At 41.3% G+C, this 23,977-nt stretch overlaps 1 protein-coding gene across 2 annotated transcripts in view; it reads left to right on the forward strand.

Annotated features, from left to right (window-relative positions):
- LOC146867068 (cGMP-dependent protein kinase 2-like) overlaps positions 1-23,977 on the forward strand; it is a 1,824,148-nt gene that overhangs the window by 1,604,060 nt on the left and 196,111 nt on the right. The window contains exon 16 of one of the 2 annotated variants that reach the window (XM_085603485.1): positions 14,526-14,648. The exons of the other annotated variant lie outside the window; for it this stretch is intronic. Coding sequence (XP_085459611.1) covers positions 14,526-14,648 — 123 coding nt within the window. The remainder of the gene's footprint in view (positions 1-14,525; positions 14,649-23,977) is intronic. 2 annotated transcript variants of the gene reach the window in all.

The raw sequence follows: 23,977 nt of genomic DNA on the forward strand, positions 1-23,977 counted from the left end.
TCTACGCCCTCCAGAATACCATGGACCTGGTCCCGGCACGCTACTTTCGCGAGGTGGAGGGCCTCCAGCGGCGCCTGTTCTGGGACGGGAGGCCGCGTATTGCTCTGGCTAAATTGACGCTCCCGTGGTACGATGGAGGGGTCGCCCTCCCGGACATCAAACGGTATTACTGGGCCTCCCAACTAGCTGCAATTAATCATGGCCTTTACGGGCCCGCCTTGAACCCGGCATTTGAGATGGACAGGACGCTTCTGCCCGGTGCCGATTATAATCGAGCGCTCTACTCTGGCGCGCCCGACTCCCGTTTGACGGGACCGACGCGTGTCATGGTGCGTGTCTGGCACGCGGCTAATGCAGCTATGGGGTGGAAGGACCGTTTGACCCGAGCGTCTCCGCTGTATGCATCTGAGAGGTTGGGCTCCCTGTGGACGTCGAAGGGCTTCGAGAAGTGGGACACGATCGGAATCAGCACGGTGGGAGATCTCTGGACGAGGGGGGGATTCAAAACTTTTGAGACGCTGCAGGCGGAGTTTCAGCTGCAGGGCAGTGAGTACTTTCGGTACCTACAGGTCCGCCATGCGCTGGGCTCCGTCTTCCCGGATGTTGCATCCATTCCGGAGTCTTCCCCCCTGGAGGACAGAGTGCTAGATGGCCATGTCCCGGACAGCACGATCTCCCTCATATACAAAAAATTGATTAACGATAGATCGTGTCTGCTGACTAGTCTCCGCGATGCTTGGGTTGCCGACGGGCTGGAGCTGGACGACGAGGATTGGATCTCCGCGGTGGCCTCTCCGAAAGAGGTGGCCATCCCGGCTCGCCTTCGTTTCGTCCAGCTCAAGATCCTTCACCGGGTCTACGTGACGGGGCCAAGGCTTTTACGTATGGGTTTTGCCGGTGATGGAATGTGTAAGCGTGGCTGTGGTGCGTTGGCGACTTTCATGCATATACTGTGGGAGTGCCCGAAGGTGGAGCGATTCTGGCGTGGTGTGCATGAGGTTCTACGAATGGTTACGCGTGTCGCGCTGCTGCCTGAAGCGAGGAGATGCTTGCTGAATGTCTGGGAACCAAATGACTACTCGGTCCCGCAGGCGCGGTGGGTGACTCTGGGATACATGATAGCCAAGCGTGATATTGCCCAATTGTGGGGATCCCAGAGGCCCCCTGCGGTGTCGGCCTGGAAAGAGCATATGGATTGGTGTATGTTTCGTGAAAAGGTGGTGTATGTGGCGAGGGGTAAGCCTGGGGCGTGGATGAAACTCTGGGGCCCCTGGAACGCCTACCGCGGGGGTATTTGTGAGCCGCCGCTGCTACCGGCGGCCTCGCCGGCTCCGTCTCCCTAGATGGCGCCCCTCCCTTGGCCGCGGGCGCGCGGTCCCCCAGTCCCTGATCTACTCCCGTCCCCCTCTTCAGAATTTTGCTGCTGGTTTGGATCCCCCACTTATGGAGCACGTGTTGTCACTTTGGATCGAGGGTTGCCTTGCGGTTGTGGTTTGTTTACGTTGTTTTGCTTTAAGAAAATGGAACCGTACTGTGGGCATGGAGCTGTGAGGCCTGCACCATTGATCACTCCTGTCTTCCTACTGTGCACCGCTGAGAAAGTTTTTTGCTGTATGTATGTAATATGCTTTTGATGCTCTAGCGGCCGGCCGTGTGGTTGTAGGCCCATACCTGTAACTTCTATAAACTGCAATAAACGGTTTCAAAAAAAAAAAAAAAAAAAAAAAAAAAGAAAAATCCACCATTAGGGACAAGTAAACAAGTTACATGTGCAAATACACATTTCCAGATCAATTGCCCATTGCAGATTTTCCTCCGAGGGGAAACTCCAGTTGGGTGCAACTTTGGGAAGCACAAGTGTTACCAGAAATCTATAACTTTCGTACGTTTCCGGAATTATTTCGGGAATCCTGATGAACCCCATGAAAATCAGGAATCCATGCTCCTAAACATAGGAGTTTCCTTACAGCAGAAGAGTTTCTAGTCTCTGCAGTCTTCTTGCGTGAACCCATGGCTCAGAGCTTCGGAAAGTGGCTCATGAGAATTGCAGAAAACGTTTAAGACCATATAAAACTGTCAGCTTCAGCAGTTCACATGGCACCTTCCCATAGTTACTCTCCATCTGGGAAATAGTTTTTGGCCCGGATTATCATCTCGGGCGTTCGAACAGATGCATCAGCGCGTTATTCAACGGGCTGCATTGTAAATATGCCCCGTTGTTTAAAGAAAGATGACAAAACAAAAGTGGCGCTTCTCTGGCAAACACTGTAAAGGGGCCCTAATGTGTATTGTTGTGAATCAAACCAATCTGGCCACTTTGCGACCACTCAGACTTGCTTTATTTAGTTATTTTTAGTGTTTTGACCATTTTTCTCTCCGCCCTGAGGCTGCACCTCTGCAATAGAAAAATGTCAGAATAAGACATTGTGGCATGTTATTTCACTATTTCTTCTCTGTTAGGTCTATTTTTATGTAAATTGGAATTAATAAGGCTATTGGATCCCTTCGTGTTCTAGTTCGGAACTCTGTTTTGCATGTTTGAACGCTACCGGTCTTCATGCTCCTGGGCCCTAGGTACCCGCAGCTTATCATCAGCCTACAAATAAAGAGCTACTAAATTCTTTTAGAGCAGTGTCTTCGCAGCAAAAGGGTTTCTTTCTTTTTTTGGATCCATTTCACTGGGGAACAAATAAAGGGAAGAGAGAGTCAAAGTCACGGTTTTCAGTTACAGAGAAGGAGCCACACAAAAAGAGAGGCAATAAGAGGAAGAAGTGAGAGAGATGGGAGCAGCTGCCAGCAGCAGGGCGTAAGCGGACACTGTCCTTGTCTTCCCTGGACAAGAAGGAAGAGAGAGTCATTTTCCTTCTATGCCCACCCCCCCTACCGCAGGGCCATAAATGGCTGAAACTTATCTATAAGCTTTCACTATTTCTGCCGTCCTGGGACACATTTCCAAAATCAGAAAAGTAGGGGAACGGATTGTTTACATTTTAATAAGTAGGGACACACCGTGCCATTCCAATCCCATCCACTTCGACCACTTGGCCTGAGTTAGTAGCTTGGGTAAGTCAAGTCCATGATTGAAGTTGCCCGTGAGTTAAAGGCGGCTTATTTCGAGAAGGACATGCTAAATAAAGGAGATTCTCGAGAGCGCGCGGAGTGAAGAAAGCGATGTGCCGATACAAGGGGCATGAATTAGTCTACTGTGCTCGCCATAATGGCGACCGCCGGAATGGGAGGCCTTGAACTTCGAGTGCAGATTGGTCAAGGGCGGTTTGTTCCATACAACAACAAAGTATATATTATGGAGACCTTCTAGCTAAGTGGGCTTTTCCCACTTAAATTACATATTCTTTGTGCTGTATGGATAGAAAAAGCAGGCAGCAAACCAGCCACCCACACAAGGCCGCCCGCCAAACCATTTGCAGTGTGAGTGTCTGTTGTATCTGAGCACTGAAGCAGCGTTTGCGCAGAAAAACAACATGCTCTTGATGTAGCGCTTAAAAGGTTGAAAATTGTAGGGGTGCGTTATATTCACTGTTAGTCGGCACCCGCATATAATCAAATGTGTACTCTGGTATTTTGTGTGCAGTGTATTAAGAATTGTATAACCTATATCGATTTAAATAGAAGTGTTAGCTATGTACAAGCATATTGTGAATGTATTAGAGAAAACGCATAAGAGCTTGGTATATATAAACTCCAGGCGATGTTAAATGTGTAGCCTAGAATACGTGATTATAGACTGTTTAGTTTAAACATACATGAAAGAAAGACGTAAATGTCAATAGTGTGATTTAGACATGCTTGTGTAACCGAAGTAGTGGCCAGAATTCACATATATCGTTGAGGCGAAAGGCCTGTTATTTTCTTATGTTAGCCGAGGGCAACAGGCCAAAAAGGATTTATTCCAGTAGAGGTTTTAGGCTGTAGTAAATTGCAAAGTTAAAAGATGTGAAGTATGTCTGCCTTGCATGATCTCACCCCAGGTGCAAGGACAGTTGCTCGTTAGTAGAGAAGTTCTTTGTTCACGAATTGACTTATGTAGTTAAAGCCAGACATGGGAGTGCATTGGAATGTGCCAACTGTAACTCCTAGTGCGGACGGTGTCTGGGACTCAAGGCCAAGCTGATGGACGATGGAACTGGACAGCGCTCTATGGAAAGTTACTGAGGGACGACCCGGCTGAAGAGGAGGTGCAAAGGGCGTGTTCTGGGATTTGGGGTTCTGTATTAGGGAAAGCGCCCCGAGGGTGGAGGCAGATCAGAGCAGCCCAGAGCAGAGAAGAGTTAGGCGAAGAGTTAGAGGGGGCATTTTTATAGATCAAGCTCTCTAAGTGAAGACTTCTTAGGAAGTTTCACTCTGACACCTTTTTCGAGTGAGGGTCTCAAGGGATTGCTAAGTAGGGATGTCATCTAGTACAGAGTAGGGACAGAGATGGTATGGTCCAGTGTCCCTAATATCGACATTGGCTTGGTAGTTTTCTACCTCATGCTTTTAGAAATTGTGCTTTTAGTTATTTTTAGTCGTATGCGGATTCTTTGTAGAGTAGCATTTGTGTTAGTGCCTATGTACTTGTTGTGCCTCGTATTGAGGAGTTTGTATCTTCAAATCTTTATGCTGATAATAAAAGCCAGAGAGCCAAGAGATTAAGTCTCGAGTCCTTGATTATGACAAATTGCGGACAGCATTTTCTAATAATTGTGTTTATTCCCTCCACGCTATTGGGCAAGTAAAAAGTTCCATCCGACCAGAGTGGGTTCTAGTAGATAATTGCCAGATACTAAAATGGGCCTGAGCACTCTTTTCTGGCAGTGCCCTTCTTAGCTACTATAAATTAGTATTTCTCTTTCCAACTTTTCGCTCTTTGGCTCAGGTCATTTTCATCTGTCTCTCTCATACCCAGAGCCACTGGAATCATGCCTCTGTGGAGGACCAAATAATGCGGCAGAGTATACAAATTTATGCAGCAAGGAAAGCCAAATTATGTAGCATAATGTGGCACACTGTGTGATAATATTACCTTATCATTTTAAATGTTTTACTTTCTAACACTATCTGGGCAAAGGGTTCACCCCATTAGAACCAGTCAGACACACGTATAGCATTAAGCATCAGAATGATAATCAGTCAACTTTTTTGAAGGGCCTTCACTGTGTAGCAACATATGTTTTTTGTAGCTTTTAATCAGCTTTTAATCCATTTAAACTAAACACAACATTTCATTTTTGTTAAAATATGCAGATTATGTAGCAGATGATGGATTACGAGGTAAATGTGGAAAACACAATTACATCAAACGCCATGGCCAAAAAATTGCATAATTCCAGTGCCCGTACTCATGCCTCCTCTTCCTTCCACCCCATTTACCTTGCCTTTATCTCTTACCTTTTCCCCCATTCTCGTTCTCTCCCTATCTTTTCTTCCTTCCTACTCCCTGCTCTTTCTCTAACTCTCACTCTCTTTGCCTGTCACACTCTCTTTTTGTCTTTGACTGTTACCTCCCCCTCTCTTTTTACCCTTATTGGCTCTGCTTTTACCTCGGACTCTGTTTCCATTTATCCACATAGTTTTTCTTTCCTCTACTCTTCGTATCCAAGCTATTCTTTTGTACTCTCTTTTTCACTTTCTTTCTCTCTTGAATCTGCCTTTCACTTTGTTTCTCTTCTTTGTTCCTTGTCTCTTTTTCTCTTGCACGCAGTCCTCCCTCTGTCTTAATATGGCCCTGGCACTTTTGCTCTTTCTTACTCCCTCTCTGCCTGTTTTATCCCTCACTACCCTTCAACAGCTCTTTTATTCTGCCCTTCTCTTATCCCCTCACCCTTTCACTGACTCTCTTTCTATTTCCAATGTTTCATTTCTTTATGTTGCCTATTACTTAAGCCCTTCGCTACTGGCCCCCCTCCCCCAGTGATAAGCCTTTTTTTGTGGCTATTTGGGGTAGTTCCCTCTTGGGCCCTTTTTGTACACATAAGGTAGCCACACCACACTTCCTTCCATATAGCTGGGAAGTTTTGAGCACAAAAAAGACAGCAGCTCCATGGGGACCGAGTAAGAGAGAACAGTACATGTTAAAAGCAAAGCCTATTTTTTTTTTGCATCAAGCGCTTGCCTTCTAGAAACGGAATAGCTGTAAGCAAGGATAACCTGGTTGGTAGTGACTAAATACAAACCACATTTAATACTTAATAAGATGATTTGAGGGACCTCAGGGAATGGCAGTAAGTGTTCTTTATTGATCAACCTCAGAGGTACACGTCGCGAGCACAAGTGCCTCACCCCACAGGTAAAGCTTTACCTGTACACATTGGAGCCTGCTGATATTATAAAGAATTATAAAGAAGGAAACAAGAGGACAGACTCTACTGCTGCAAAAAACTATGAATACAACTTCTCTTTTTGGACAATGTGAACTGTTATAATATATTTAATGTATGGGTCTGTGCAGAAAATCATATGTAAAAAAAAAAGAAATCAGCTAAAGCACCGATGCATTTACATTTGATTTTGGTGCACAATAGTTAACATGATAAGATGCATGTTTCATATACTGACATGTAGAATCAGGATCTGTTAACATTTACCCTCGCAGGCGGAGTTTACTATTTGGGATAATCCAACACATGTCTGGATTATTCAAATTCATGATTTTGGGAAAGTTGTAGACAATGGGTGTTCATTGAGTGAGGTGCTAAATTTGGGAAGTTTTTGCAATACTTTACAAATGGAGTAAAATAATGGGCATGTTACCTTCAGTGGACAGACCCAATGAGGACAAGTCACAAGTGCAGGAGGAACAGGTGTGTAGATCTGGAAGTACATTAAAACTGTTTTAATGTACTGTGTTTAACGACTTTGGCCCAAATGATTTTCTTCATTATTATTTTTGTCCAATTTTATGTATTCAAAATGACATTTAGCAAGCCTGTCTTCACCCGAATTATCCTAGATCCAGTTTTTCAATGTTTGAGTGGCTTTGCATGTTTGCTCATTTTGATGCATGTCGCACCTTCCCTGATTTTTTTCAAGGGTTTCCCCTCATTCACCAGTGGCACATAAAGTAACAGTAGATGTATCAGTAGATGTAACACCCAGGATAATGTGATACATGGGCAAAGACTTACAAGGTCCCAAAGGCGAGACCTATTGGCTATGCCAATGCTTGTTTTAAATGACGCAAGAAATATGGATTCGAAAATAACAGGGAAAGCGTGGGAATCCCATTTCTCAAATATATTCAACCCAAATGGTGTTTCATCCCAAGATCAAAGAGATAAAATAGTAATTAACATACAAACCGCAAACCAACTTAGCTCCTCCATTTCTCTTTGTGAGGTTGAAGATGCATTGGCAAAGGGTATTTGCTCAAAAGCCCCAGGCCCAGACGGGGTGCTCTTGGATTTGTTTAAAGGTAATCCCCAATTATAGGCACTGTTGATGGTTAATGTTTTTTAAAGCAGCAATAGTGGGTCGCATTTCTAGCTCATGGAAAGAGGCAGTGGTGGTACCGATATATAAAAAAGGCAGCAGGAATGATCCTGTATGTTACAGGCCTCTTTCTTTAATTGATGCCACATGAAAAGTCCTGGGGAGGGTAATTCTGGCTTGCCTGGAGTCGTGGGCCAACGCCTCCAACCTTATATCTAACACACAATATGGCTTCAGGAGGGGAATGGAAACAAACGAACAATGTCTCAATCTGTCTCTAATCATGGGTAAGTACATGAAGGCTAAGGGGGGATCAATCCACCTGGCTTTCATGGACTTAGCCAGTGCTTTTGATACAGTTAGCCGGGGGAAGTTGTGGACACTCATGTTAAAAATGGACTTCGAGGAAGCCCTCATTACCTTGTTGCGCAGGTTGCATGCGTCCACCACTGTCTCTATCCGCTATGGAGTACAGGACTACTTTAAGCTCTGTGTAAATTGGGAATCCACCTCACGAATCTGGATAGTTGGGGGTGGTTTTGAAGAGGCTAATTTGATACCTCTCGATTCCCTTTTCTACACAGTGCTTAAAGTAGTCCTGTTCTTAATAGATTGGGTCTTTTTTGTTGGAAAACTGTTGAGTGGGGGATGACCCAGTCTTGTACTTTTCCCCTTTAGCTCCTTTTTGCTATGTCTATCCGCTACGGCCCTGGCGGAGAGAAGACCAGGCCCATTGCTTCTACAGTGGGAGTTCGTCAGGGCTGTATTTTGGCCCCTTTTTTTATTTCTTTTATGCACAAATGGCGTGGAGGCATTTCTTCTAGAGCAGCAATTGGATTTCTCTAGTATAGGAGGTAAATCGGTTACTTTATTGTCATATTCTGATGACACAGCTTTGATGGCCTTAACGGCTAATAGCCTCCAAAAAGCCCTGAATGCTTTTACTGATTTTATGATGGCATTGGACCTAAGAGTAAATTATAGTAAATCTTTTATAATAGTATGTGGTCCTAAGCAGACCAAAACAAGAACATTTGTGGTAAAGGAAAATATCATTGACATGGCTCCCAATTTCACATACTTGGGGAATGTTTTTAATAACAAACTGAACTGGGACCATCTGATTGTAGCCAGGGTTCAACATACCAGTAGAATCTTGCAAGCTGGGACATAAACCGGTGGCAGAAATATTAACCTTATATAAATTAAAATGCCTGTCAGTAGCAACTTACGGGGCAGGAGTATGGGGTCATCATAAAAGCAGCCAGATACAAATTTTGGAAAATAAATTTTAAAAAAGATTATTGATGATTCCTATTAGTTCTCCTACCAAATTTTGCCACTCGGAAGTGGGGCTGGATTATGTAAAAGATAGAGTAAATTTCGCCCCACTGATTCTATGGGGAAAAGTTTGGACCTCAGTGGACCTATTATTCTCTAGGGCTATGCTTAGAGACTGCATGAATCTTGAAAAGGCTCTGTCTATTCCCTGGCTTCGTTATGTCAAAGATACTTTTATTAAGATTGGTTTAGGACATTACTATGATAATCCCGATAGCATACAATCTAATCTGAAACTAATTATAAAAAATGCATATTATAACAAATTAAGAACGTCCAACCAGGATGATGACACACTAACTCTTGTGTCTTTATGCCATCAGCAATTTTATTTGTCTTTTACTATTCACGCACAATCACTTTTCCTTATGACCAGGCTTCGCCTTTGCACGTTGCACTTTCTTGTGGCTTTCCCTAAACAGGCAAGTTGGTGTGAGAGACTGACTCCCTGTCCTTGTAATAATTCAGCCCAACAAAGCACAATTCACTTTATGCTGTTTTGCACACTTTATAAAGACCCGAGGGCACGCTTTATTAAACCGCTTTTGAAGAAAATTTGCCCTTGCTCTTATCAAGAAGGTTTTTAATCATCTACGATCTTTATCTCCTGCTGCTATTTGCAGTGCTGTGCTTAACTTCATTAGAACTGCTCTATTAATTAGGAAACGGTATGAATTGTGAAAGGGAAATTAAGTCTCGAGTGATTTCAGGTTTTATATAGGTTATATAAATTTGTGATAGAACGAGAAGATGTTGTATTTTATTAATCTTGTGCTGGGGGAGTAAGAGCAATGGAGGTGAAAATGTTCTCGCAATGTTAGTAAATTGTACTCAAACATTTTAAACTGTGAATCGATATATGTATTCTATGGTAACTTTTGTATAATTTCTTTTTTTAATGATTATTTTACGATTTTATGTATGTATGGAATACTTTTAGGATTCATATGAATCAAATCAAGTTATTTGAACTGAACTGAACAGTGCATTTACAAATCTGTAAAAGCCACCACATTAATGACTTATCGGTGCTTGTATTTGTACTTTGCGATTGTAAAATTTAAACAATCTCGCAAATGCATCTTAAAGTCTTTAGGCAGGTCATTTCAAATTAGGTATACCAAATATTTTGTTACACATCCCAGAATCTGGCTTGTTGTACCTATACTCGAATTTAGTCCTTTTAAAGGCAGGAAGTGTGCACTGTAGATAAGAAAGAGGCGGGACCACCTCAATATTCTATTGGTGTCTAGGAGAAGTGGTTTGCACATGCTCACCACAGAAGGGTAAATGTTCAAAGGCAAACATGAAGCAGATTTATGATTTACACAACGTTCCACTTGGTGGAAATTCTGCAAGGGTAGATGTTATGCATGGCAATGCTATTAGAAGTCTAGAAATTCTGTAGGTTTCCAGGAGTACTCCATCAAGTTTTTACGGAACCCCTAAATGTTGGAACCCTGCTCCAAATGTAAAGATAGTTTAAGCAAAAGTCTTTGTGAAAGGTGTCCTGAGATTTAAGCTGAATACCACATCAAGCTTTGGAATTGATAAGTGAATTTTGGGAATAAAAATGATAAAAGTAATAACATTCAACAAAATATTCTACTTGTTAAAAATCTGCAAATTTTGCAGTTGATCACGGATTGCGTGGAAATCATTAAATTTGCAAAAAAACACTGCAATCTCGGAATCACACAATTTTAGTGGCCTTTATTATAGTACAAATACTTTGTCTCTATTATGATAACTGTGATACTGGGTGGTATGATTCCCTGAGTTGCAGGATGTTCATTTCGGTACGCAGTGCCATAGTTTTTCTTCCCCACATAGTGTAGCCTTTGACATTTATTCCACTGTCTAAAATATAGAATTTTTGCCGATCTATGATTGTATGACATTTGTATATGCACTCATTTACAGTGAGATGCTTCATAATTGGAACCTGCAGATAACCCCAATTTTCATTGGTTTTCTTTGCAGAGGTGTCTCGTGTGAAGCATTGAGTTTTTATCAGCTGTGTCAGACTTCACTTTTGTCTTTATGACATTAGCGGACTACGCAATACTTTTTCTAGACCTCCAGCATGTAATGAGGCAGTCGTTATTCTGTCATCTCACTATATGAATAGTTATTGTGATTTTATCAAATTCTTTGGGTGTTTGATCAGCAAAGCTTGTTGTATCTTATACTTGGGCTTAGGAGCAGAGAGCTGTGAGGAAAGCTGAGCAGGATTTTGGTTGCAATGCTTATGTCAATTCTTAAAACGTTGTCAACCAGGGCCTTGTCTGTTTGTGGAGTTGTAGATATCATTGAGTGTTGGAAGTCTCAATCTAGGAATTAAGAGTTCTAGAACAAAACAAAGTGCACCATGTTACATAAAATACCCTTTTCTACGGATGCATATGAATTTGTTTGTGAGCTATTTCAATATGTTTTTCATGCATGTATCCTGTTTTGCTCCTGATTTGCGGAAAAACTGTAAATCAGTTGATCAAAAATCGTTGCATACTTTGACGGTTTTGATTGTGCTCTGAAAGAGCAGGTTCAGGATCAGGAGTTAGCCGCCAGCAGTCAGTCATGCTGTTCAAAACTCCACTCATACCATATCAAAGCCATCCTCTGGTAAGGCAACCATAACATAGACTTCTCAGCATCTTCTAGTCCTGTTCTCATGTGTAAACAGGCTATCCGTAGGGCAATAAGGAAAGATTGTCTGTTTCACTCTGTCTCCATGTGCAAAGTCTCTCCTTTTTCCATTGCATTTACCAATTCATTCCCCGGTGGAAGATATAGGCACTCTTACTTTACATACAGAAGTTGTTTAAAGCCCCTAATGGTCCTGCTCTGCAGTTTAAGGTAAGCATGGAAGTGCTAGATCTCAGTAATGCAGATCGAGTTCCACCCATGCTGGAAGTCATTTGTTGACCTCATTGTTTCAACGAGTTGCTTCGTTGCAGTTGTTGAGCTCATTCCCTTCATATGGAACAACCACTTTGCAGTTCCATTAGTGATCACCTTACCATACCAGAATATGCTACTGTTCTCATGAGACTCTCGGATTCTGACACCTAAGGCACAGTTTGTAAGTAGATAATGATCTGTAGATGGTAAACAGTCTTTACAAGTGCCTTTCTACTACTCCAGATCCAAGGAACTCACTGATGGTGTACAAAAGGGTTCAACATTGTCCCTCTTTTGTTTTATATCTATGTGTGCCCATTGGCAAAGCTCCATCGTGTTGCTGGAGCACAATTCTGAGCCTGAGATATGGCTCTCTAATCTAGCCATCAGACTGTTTATCACTCATGTCTTGTTGGATGCCCACTAATTCTATGAAGCTCAATCTTACAAAAAATGAACTGTTATTATGCTCTTAACCGCTCAAGCACCATCATCTGAGGTGCTTCTGTATGGCTCCAAGTAATGGTCATTCCACCAGCCCTTGCCACTTCAGGATATATAACGTTGGCATTTATTTGGATTCCAAATTGTCCCTGAACACTCAAGTGGCAAAAGTCATGAACACGTGCTTTCCCCTTTCAATACCTTAAACAACCTTTCCCAGGAACTTTAATCAATGCTCCAGTCCAGTCAAGACAGACAATTGCAATTCCTTATATTTGGCATCCCCACAGAAATCGTTGCAATGTTTGCAGTTGGTATCGAATGCAGTTGACCTTCTGCTCACAGGCCTGGCCAGACTTAAACACTTGACATGCCCACACATCCTGTCCATACTGAAACATCAACATTAGCCAATGATCTCAAGCATTGTATCAATGAGGTCACAAACATTGTCAACAGAGTAATCCACTTGAAAGTTACTGTGTTTATGGTCAGAAAATTCACATGGTGTAAAGTAGGAAAACCCCTACATTCCACACATCACTTCTTTCTTTCTCTCACAAAGGCTCACAGTTTGACCTATGGTAGTATAACCATTTCCACTGCATGTGAAGGAACACTTCACCTTTATTCCTGTGCAGCGAGCTGTTCCTCTCTAAGTTCAGAAAGTCCTCAAAACCTGGTTATTCAAAAATCTGTTCCTCTCTTATTGAATTTTAACAGCACCACTAAAGTGATTTAGTGATGGAAATAGCAGAGGTCTAATAAAAATGTTTGAGTGACTTTCATATCTGTTCTCATCAAGAACATGTGATCCATTCACCAGAGGTAGTGGGTAATGCTTGCGCATACCTCTTCAAGATGTCCTCTGCCATTCCAGCCATAAATCAAGTGGCACATCTTATTGCCATGAATGGGCAGCTGCAGTCTCATCATCTGTAAACATTATTCACCAATAAATGACTGATTAGGTATAAATATAAATCTCATAATGCTAGTGGTGCACAGCCAATTTTTCAATCATCCATCGTAGTGGTCCTTTTCTGGTTAAGATTGGAAAGCTGTCACATCTTTTCTTTGAGGAATATTAGATTCAGGAAGCTACAATTTTATTCATTATTGGGAGTTTTCGTAGGTGTTCCTTGTCATGGAATTGATGATCTATTAAAATTGCAGGCTACATCAACCAAATCCCTCAGAATTAATACATTTATATTGAAAATTGTGTGAGTATAAATCACATGCCTTTGTCAGATATTCCAAAGGGAGCACAATGTGAGAGACCAAAAATGCATTAAGTCTTAAGATGAATCTATTCCGACAACGTTGTGGACCATAAAAGATACACACCAGTAGGGTAACACTTTCACAAGGGCAATGTTCATTGTGAGGCCTCAATTTTAAATTATGTCTAACAGCTTGCAGCATGCAGAATAAGCACTCCTGGAAGCCAAAATACTTTAAGTAACGCAACCCTAAATATTGTGACATAAGCTTTTGGTATCACCATGGGATTTTTTAGCACTGTAACATCTTTACTCTGGAAGGTCTTTAATACTTTAGACATCCTTGATGCTTCAATCCAGCATCATATAACAAGTTAAGTTATTGAATCGTGGCTATAGAAACTGAATTCTGATACAGTGCTAACGATTCAATAGGAGGAATTTTGAATATAGTAGGACTAATATTTTACCCTCCCTTAATGTGGTATTCTGGCAACATCTTACACACAGCTACATTCAGCATCTCTCTCTCCGTTGCATGATATATCTATCATGTGGGAAATACAAGCAGCCCTATATGATGCTGTAGAGTCCTTTAATTGGATCAATTCAAGAGTTAACAACAGTTATTTCAAAATGCAAGTACAACGTTCTAGTCATTTGATGCAGTGTTTTGGATTCACGTAAACAATAATTATTACTTAGAGCTGTTCACACTTGAGGAAGGGGTCTGTGCTGTATCAAAAGCGAATATCCTAAAACAGCATTATATTCATTTACTTGGTACTCCAAAATATATCACTATGTATCATATATAAAATAACTTCTTTGGGACTGACATAGCAAAAAAAGGTGTTAATATCTTAGGATACAGTTAGTTAAGAGAGTTAAAGTCTTCAGACACAGATGAATGTCAAATAAATGTTGGTTCTGTAGGCCTACCAAAGAAACACTTTGCCTTAAAGCAATAGAGTCTAATATTTAAAGGATAAAAGTATTTTAAAATACATACTACAATATATGTAGCCGTCCACCATAGGATTCTCAAACAAAGCTGAAAAATTCATACATATATTGTGCAATCTGATCTGATTGTGCGGAAGGTTTATCATAGTTCACTTAAAAATTTCCCCTGAAAATATTTCCACTCTCTCTAACTTTCTTTGCACTCCTTTCCCTTAGTCCTCCATTTTCTGGCCAGGACCCAATCAAGATTTATAACATGGTGATGAGAGGGATTGAGAAGGTAGATTTCCCACATCGGATTACGCGGCGTCCCGAGGATCTGATCCGGAGACTCTGCAGGTGAGGGCTTCTTATGTCCTTAAAGTAATTACTAGCTGAAAGGAAAGATTTGGTAAACAAAAAAAGGATATTTCAGAGGTTCTTGTGCAGAATACATGGTGGGGAAGGTGCATTCCTACACTTTTTCTGTGAATCTCAAGTGTGTTCAAATTCAAGCTGATAAATTAAGCTCTACAAAAACAGAGCCACAGGATAGAAATCTTTCTTAGCCAACTCTCAATTCATGATGCAAGATAATAAGGTATGCTCTGCAGAGATTGTTAATTCTAACCTTGCTCCGTTCAAATTCAAATATTCCATTTGTTTTAAATGCTTTAGTGTATCATACATAGCAATGTGTGGTATGCAGGATCCAATAATCAAAGTGTAAAATTCATCTTCATGTAATCACTAGTCATAGACTGAATATATGAAGGGGGTGCAGAGTACTCTTATTCACACTAGACTAATAAGGATTACAATGTGTTTTATTAAGCTGTAGGGATGGCAAATAACTACAGCCCATTCCATGTCAACTTCCAATACTGCCTTTGCAGCTATATTTCTTTGGAAAATGGAGAAACGCATTTTTTTAATTCTGATTACCTACACTGCCACTGGTTGTCCAATGTCCAATGACTGAGCACATTCCACAAATATCTACAAGTTCATCAACACTAATCCATGAGAAATGTCTTATCATTCACAACGTGCACCCTGACTGAGCCAATTTGTGAGTTACTTGGAATGAGAAATACCATCTTATTCTTGACCTTTCTCTATCAAAGACACAGATACGAATGCTCACATAGACACACTTAAGGCCAATAGAAACCTACAGAGCATCCGAAAATAGTGTGACTCTTATAGACAATACATTTCTAAATATTAATATACTACAACCCCAGGTGATGATCACTTCTAAGCCGTCTTCTCCTCGTACTATTCTAACCTCCATTTTTTGCACATGAAATCATAAATTAATAATAACATTCAAATTGTTATAGTCTATTTAAATGTGAGGTTCGCAGGTGCTATACTGAGTTATGTAACTTACATCACTCAAATGTGGACGAATAGGTTAGAAGTTACTGCCCAGTTCAAAAACAAATCAAACATATATGCGATGTTCATAAAAGGTAGCTCAGTTATAGTCCTCTACTGAACACATCCCTATTTTTCTGTACAACTTTTAAGTAGTTGCACATTATTTCTATAGTCTTTTCTTAAGTTCTTTGGTATGATTCAAAATTATTTAGAAGCCGTGTAAACCCTTACAGTTGCTACTGAAGTGTTTGTATTCCTTTTACTGTATGGAGTAAAATGTTTTAGTAATATTAGCTGTGAAATGTCCTAAGATGTTATGTTTCAGTATATCAAATTGTCCCTATTTATATATGTGCACGTCGTTTTTTGCATCACAACATGAAATGTTCTAGCAATCAAATGTTAAATTTTCATTTTATCTTTGTTTTAATAGGCAGTGGTACAACTAATTATGATAGCAATTTTTAAATATCCAACAACAATAATGAAAATCCCATGCTTGTGTACTCCAGTCACTTGGCCACACAGAAAGATAGAAAACCTGCCAATACTGTTAATGTAAAAACTGCAGAAATATGTTCACTGCATGCAATAAAATATGTAATCTCTGTTGGGCATAAAACAATTGGGTTCTGCGTTAGTACTGGTTATGTAGGCAGATATACACAATTTTCAGAACTCCATGGTTTTTACTCAAAAACACACTAAGTATAATGATGTCCTGAAGTTTTACCATACCTTATTATCTGTTCATTTACTAATGTTATTTTTGATGCTATCCTTTGGTCATTGTGATTTATGGCAGCAGATCGTCTTGGGTGAAAAAGAAAGATTGAAATGCATCACAATTTAAATAATGTCCCCACTCATGAACATACATAGCACTGATGATAAAATATAGTTAATTTAGTAATTTGTCACTGATGTTTTTGTCAGGAGTTATTTTGAATAGAAATCAATTATCCGATCAAAGGTGTTTAATTTACTGATATACAATGCAAGTAAAATGCTTATCAATGATGTTGATTAGGACATGAAGAGCCTGTCTTTCAAACAAAGGATTAACTCTTTAACACATGGACAGCACTAGCTATAACATTCTCCCATAAGACTCACATATAGGTTTTGAAGTTCATCAATGAACCCTGCTTGACCTTTTGACCACAAGTCTATTATCATTTCAATCTTGTTTTTTTAATGAAATCCTACAACCTTCTCAACAGGGGAGGTTCAGAACACTCTTATGTAACCTAAAACGAATCCATTGTAATAGCCACCCCTGTAAGTCTCTATAGCCTGGTTGAAGGGTTTTAATAACAACTTGTTAAATTCATAGTTTCACCAATAACAAATTGGAGAGCTTAAAAGACAAAGCTAATACTGAGATTCTGCAACAAAATAATGATGTTATTGCAAGATCAGGGGCTGGGGCTCCTACTAATAAATTGAATTATGGTCACATTTAGTATTGAACCATACATGGATCATGATGAAACTTAAAAAAATCATGAGCAAGGCTCATGAACAGAGATGAAGGAAATCAAATTAGGTAGATAAAAAAAACTGAGAATTCCTAATGTTTATCTTTATTGTCCTTTCGGATACATAAAATCCATCGACAACGCTCACATAAAATACATGTTCCGACTCATAAAAGTATATATGTCAGCTAAAATTTACACAATACGCTATTTAATGCATCTAAATGGCATCACATTTTTTGGCAATTACATCAAATATGTCTTAATTCATCTATCTAACATCAACTATTTGGACAAAGGATGCTATTTATTGGGCTGTTTTCACTACTTTTGTACTTATGTGGCAAACTACTTGGAGAAATTTTGACTCAGTAAATACCACGCAATTTCTAGTGTCTTATTTACATACCCTGGATGCATCATGGTAGTGCCTTGCTCCCGAAGTTAATAAGAAGTGTTTAACTTATCTAGATCTGGGCTCCTTGTATTCTGGGTAGAAGAACACCACATGCTGTTCAGTTTCACAAAAGGTATTGCAAAGAAGGCACAATCCAGATTCAGGTGCAAGCCACTCACTCGCAAAGTATGCCAGTGCAAGAGAGCCCATTCTAAACTTCACATAGAGTTCTGCTGGGAGGGGGAAGTTAACATAATATTGAAATTCCACAAAATTGTAAAAATGTTTCATATTTAAAAAAGTGCTAGGTAATCTCCCTATTGAACCCAGTTTGCTTGCTTGTCCTAAAGACAGTGACAGAATCTCTTCTTCACAATTTGATGTGCATCTGATCGAAGAGATGGAGTGTAAGACCAATAACACCCTAGTCTGAGGTTTGCCAATGAAGACTTTTATCTCAGCCAGGGGATTATGGGCATGTATGGTCTACAAATGACATCACACACCAGCATTCTGTAATGGTCTAGTTCTTCTGTGATCCAAATGCTTATCAAATGAAGGATGGGCCTCAGTCTAGTATACCCAGTTATTGGTTTTAAGGTTAGCTCTAATCACTGTGGCAAATAGTGGTGTGCTCTGAGGCAGCCTCAGCAATCATATTACAAAATCGTTCTCGGCTATTCCAAAGTTTTCACTCTTCAGTGGCCCCATATCTAGGAGCCATACAGGGCAGCCTTAAGTGTCTGCACTCTGTAAATCTCTAAGGCCGGAGACACAGGATGAGTGGAGGCAGGGATAGCAAACTTACTTATAGCAGCAGTTGAATATATAACGTTACAACGCAAACAATTACAATGCATGCTTTTACAACACGTTTTTTGCATCATTACATCGTATGATTTTACAATGCAAGCCAATACAAAGAATTTTTAAAAACTACCATTACAACACATTCCATTACAATGCATAACTTTACAACGCATACCATTACAACGCATAATACTTTTAGGGCAACAGTAGGGTAAGTGTTGGATATTGTAGGGGTCAAATTACTATTCCCACTCCAGGGAGTGCCTCAGTAGGGTAAGTGTTGGATAGTGTAGGGGTATAAATTACTATTGCCATCCACCCCAAAACCCATACCCACCCGAAAACAAAAAAAATCTCCATTACTTACCTTATAATGCGTTGTAATGGCATGCATTGTAATGGTCTGCGTTGTAATGGCATGTGTTGTAGTGACATGCATTGTAATGGCATGCGTTGTAATGGCATGCCATGTAAAGGCAGTTGCATTGTAGTAGTTGGTTTGTAAAAGCAGAGCGATGTAATGACTGTGTTGTAATGGATGTTTCCCCAGCAGTCCTGTGTTATAGCAGCGGACCTGTGAAACGTGCATAAGTCTGGTTTTTCATACATTTATCTCCAATCTGCTACAAAATAAACCAAACCTCTCAAGCAATATCTGAATGTAATTAGTAGATTATCATCTGTGAAGAAAGTGCTGGCACCTTCTGGCCTGCTACTACATGTGATTCATTCTGGCAATTGACTAGAGAATCAATGCAACCATTAATAAAAAAGAGAAAAGGGGTTGTAGCTAGAACACATCCCTGGCAAAGCCATTTTTGATATTTATTCTTTCTGACACTTCACCATTCAGGCCACATCAAACCTGTGCAATTATCAGAGTACAGGTGCCTAATCGATCTTGTACTCCTGGTAGTCTTTTTCCCGTATGACTGTGTTCCCCAGACTCCCCCCTCAAGTGCCACTCCCCTTGAACAATAGATTTTCTACACTGGTCGGGCTGGCTGGAAGATATTGATTGACGGTTTAGGGCAGAGCCTGTTTGCTCCGGTTCCCAGGAAGTGTGCAGGGTATTTGATAGTCCAATTTGTGTTGCCTAAATGCCCCCCATTCCCCTTCAGAATCCTCTGCACATGGTTCCAGGTTTACTAGAGAAGGGTGGGACCCCCTACAATTTCAATTCAGTTGCCCAAACAAATATCATCATCTCCCAGAACCACTTATGTGTAGGACCCTGTGTTCAGAATATTGATGAGGCACCTGTCAGTTTGTCTGCTGCCCACTTGTCCATCACTCCTATACAGAACCCACCCCCCTTAGGGGCCAGTGTGAGCATACATTTGGATGAAGGTCCAATAGATAATGCTTGCTTGAACTCTTTAAGCTGGAACATAGAGGTTCTAGCCTCAAAAACCTCGATAGACGGATGGCGATCCTTCATCATGAATTATGATATAGTATTCATGCAAGAAACATGGGAGACTGACATTGCATTTGATGGGTTTATGTGCCTTAGCTTGACCCTACTCCATCCTCATCGGGCAGAGCCAGAGGGGGTTTGTTGGCCTGGTTTAAAGTGTCCATTGCTGGTTCGATTGTACAGCGATTTCAGGAACAGGGAGAGGTGCAGGCTTTCTGCCTCACTTGGAAAGACACCCATGAGATATATTTGGTAAACTTTTATAATAACAACTTCTCTTCCAAGGGTGACTTTCGAGGTCTATTTATGTTAATTGATATGCTTGTGGAGAGAGAGGCTTGAGTAGAATACCCCCTTAAGCTGTTGATGGCGGGGGACTTTAATGCAAAATTGGGGTACCCTCCGCCCCTCTCTCCAACTTCATTTGATCCATTTTCTCGCGAGTTAGATTGTAATGTGATGAATGCTAGGGGACGGGTCCTATTCTTCCATCTGGCAGAGCATGGAATGGTCAACAAGGTTCCTAAATCTACTTTCCAATACATTACAACCTTCATAGGGCGAGGTGCAGAAAGTACTTTTGACTATATTTTTGCCACCTGGAGTATGTCTCCACTCATTAAGGATTGTGAGGTCCTCATCCGGTCCTATAGTGACCACAATCCTATTTCTGCAAAGATAGTGCTACCACATATGCCACAAAAGCTTAAGCCTCCGCCTACCCAGGTTTTATCTACTAAGGACCTAGGGCGTACGGTGGTATGGCGAACTGCGAACATGAACAGCATAATGTCCCAGGTGTTATCCAATAGTCCTACCCTGGTGCATAGCTGTAATTGCATACCCTGTGTCCCTCCACGTATCCTATCTGATTTCACAATTCTCCTAGATAAGATCAAAATTCTGCTTTCTAGACCCATCACCCTGTGGCGTCATCATGCACAATCATCATTTGATAACGCCTGTAGAGAAGCCAATAATACCCTATGTAGGGCTTTAAAGCTATCCCTAGAGACCAGATCGCGATTAAGGAAAGTAGGAAGTTATATAAGCATGCCACTAAAATAGGAAAGTCGGCCCTGAAGGAGGAGAAGTGGGATTCCATAGTGGGCGCATGCCATTCTAAAGACGCACAACCCTTCTGGAAAGCAGTACGGTCTGTTTTTTCCCCCACCTTACCAGCTGATAACTGTCCATATTTCGGCTGATACATGGGTGACTCATTGTGCTGGTCTGCATTCCACTGATCTTAGGGTCATTGAAGCCCCAGCACAGTTGAATACAGTGTGCCCAAATCTTGTTTTTAAAGAAGAAAAGGTCCTCAAAGCAATTGTTAACAGCAGAGGCAAGAAGGCACCGGGGCCAGATGGCATTCCACTAGATTTATTCAAGGAAGATCCAGTGTTCTGGACCCCGGTGCTTACTTCAGTTTTGAATTCTGTTTGCACTGAGGGAGTGCCAAGGTCGTGGCATTCATCTGTCATGGAGCCTGCATTCAGAAAAGGAAATGGGCGTGATCCCAAATGGTACCGCACGATATCCCTTTTGGATTTGTCTGTCAAGATAATGGGGAGATTTGTGTTAGACCGCTTACTGGACTGGATTAATGCCAATCACATTCTGGCCCCCAGTCAGTATGGGTTCAGAAAGGGTCTTGGCAAAATCGAACATTGCCTCAATCTCCATCTTATTTTGGCAAAATATAAATATGCGAAGGGTGCTTCCACTCACTTGGCATTTATGGATCTGACCAGTGCATTTGATTATGTTTCCCGCTCTAAGTTGTGGGACATCCTAGTAAATATGGGTGTTGATGCAAATCTGGTCTCCTTGTTAAGGCTTCTACATTATGATCTTTCTGCCTCAGTCAGGTTTGGTGGTGCTGGAGAATGTACAGAGCCGTTCAGCATCAAGCCCGGGAAGCGGCAAGGCTGCGTCCTTGCCCCAATCCTATTTCTTCTTTATACCAATGAGCTGGAAAACACTTTAGTCTCGGTTGGGGCTGATGTTCCACAAGTTGAGAATAAGGCCGTGCCTGCGTTACTATATGCTGATGATACAGTCCTTCTGGCAAGGACTGCAAACGGTCTTAAAAAACTTATCGGCAGCTATGTTAGTTTCATGAAGGACCTGGGCCTGGAGCCAAACTATAAGAAAACCTTCACTATGATATGTATCCCTAAAATTGCCAAAACCCCTAGTCTGAACATAGAGGGCAAATTTCTGGAGCGGGTTAGCTCCTTCCCTTACCTAGGTTTGGAGTTTGATTAAGGTTGTAGGTGGCTCACTTGTATAAAAACAGAATAACTCAATATACACAAGCAGTTAGGACCACTTTCTCACTTGCAATGTCCATAGGTAAAAAGCCCATTGTTCCAATATTAGAGATCTACAATCATAAATGAGTACCGATCTTAATATATGGAATGGGAATCTGGGGCTGTAGGGATGTACTTGCTATGCAGACTAAGAAGAACAGATATTGTCGTAGAATCCTAGGGGCTCCCCCCTCATCTCCGCATTTTTCCCTCCACCTGGAGCTAAGTCTTGATTATGTCCAAAACACTATAAATGCAGCTCCCTTAGCCATCTGTTGTTCAAACTGGTCCAACGAAGAAGCTGATTTTAACAGGGCAGTTATCAGAGATTGCTTAAGTTGTGCCCGTGGCATCTCCATCTTTTAGCTTCCATATATTAAAACGTGCTTCACGGCACTTGATTGTGCTGCACTGTTTGTGCACCCAAAATTAATTGGCAAAGTGGACCAAAAGTGGGTTATGGATAGCTTTCGGAAGCATAAGCAAATCTCTGGGGAATTATCTGAAGTGCCTAAACCCCAGTCAGAAATAATTGCCTTATACACAGTGGGACTGGTGATGTTTGAAAGTGGTGGGCCGTAAAAATATTGTCGTACTGCACTACGGCAAGCGAGCGTAATGAGCGAGCCCTAACAACTTATGGAGGGTTCGGAGGGTTCACCCCGTGAACATTTTGAAAAAACAGTGGACAAATGGTGCATTTTCAAGCAAACTTGAGGAAGCAGGAAAGTTAATAAAGCAATAGGATTGAATTATTTATCTTTTAAGAAATTGCCAATTTTTATGAGACATAGAGGACAATCTTTGCGTATGCTGATGTGGGTGGGGCATATTGTGCGTGACTGCCCCATGTGTGGTTTGTGTGAAAGAGTCACTCGCAGGAGTGTTTGCTAAGTGGCTAAACCCTGTAAGCTACTTTTTGGAATGCTAGGTGGCTTATCTTGTTTTGAAAGCTAGTGAAGTTTTGTGGCAAAGAAAGGAGGACAAAGAGGCATTGCCACCACCAACCACAATGGAACACTACGCTATTGAGTAATTAATTGCCACTCCTTACAGACCCCCACCAATGCACCACCCATCCTCCTGCCCACACCAAGGATTTGGTAAAGACCAACCGGCAGTGGGAGACATTTTTGATTTGTGGGTTACATGAAAAAACAATAGGTGCTCCCATACAGCCTGCATTTTCACCCATTTCCTGAAATTACACATATCCAGCTAAGAAATATTTTATTATTAAGAGTGTCCAGGCCCAGACTCAGCGGCATTCCCAGAAAGAATCATAGGCTAAACAAGTTACAGAATCAGGGCCAGCGGAGTTCATCACTCACAAATTAGACATACAACAATGTTAAATCCACCAGTACGATGTCTGCTGTGGTAAACATGCGACTTAGGGTGCAATAAAGCGAGTTTCAGGGGAGTTACGGATCCCTGCACTAGGCGCTCTCTTGCGCACATGCTGGCAGAGATCGAGACTCTCACAGATGAAGTGTGAGGGGTGTGTGCTTCATACAAAGGCCTGCGCAAGGCACTCTTCTGCTCACACGCAGGCAGAGATTTCAAACCTTTTACACATGTTTTATTCTGTTTTTTCATTATCATATCCAATAGGCACGCATTGTTTGACAGCAGGGGTATAGTAGTGTACAATGTGATGCCCTACGCAGCACAGTAGCCACAGCATTTGATTAATACTCCAGAGTCCTGCCCTGTGTGCCAGAGGCCAGCCTGGGCACGATACACGCTATATTTACATGTATGCCTCTTCAAATGACACGTTTAAACACAACTGAAACACTAGTATGCAATTCCTCCTGAAGTGTCAATTCCTTTTCCACTAAATACATCAGCTAAGTCTCACGTGAGAGATATGA

The sequence above is a fragment of the Triturus cristatus genome, chromosome 1_2 (genome assembly GCF_964204655.1).
Source record: "Triturus cristatus chromosome 1_2, aTriCri1.1, whole genome shotgun sequence".
NCBI lineage: Eukaryota > Metazoa > Chordata > Amphibia > Caudata > Salamandridae > Triturus > Triturus cristatus.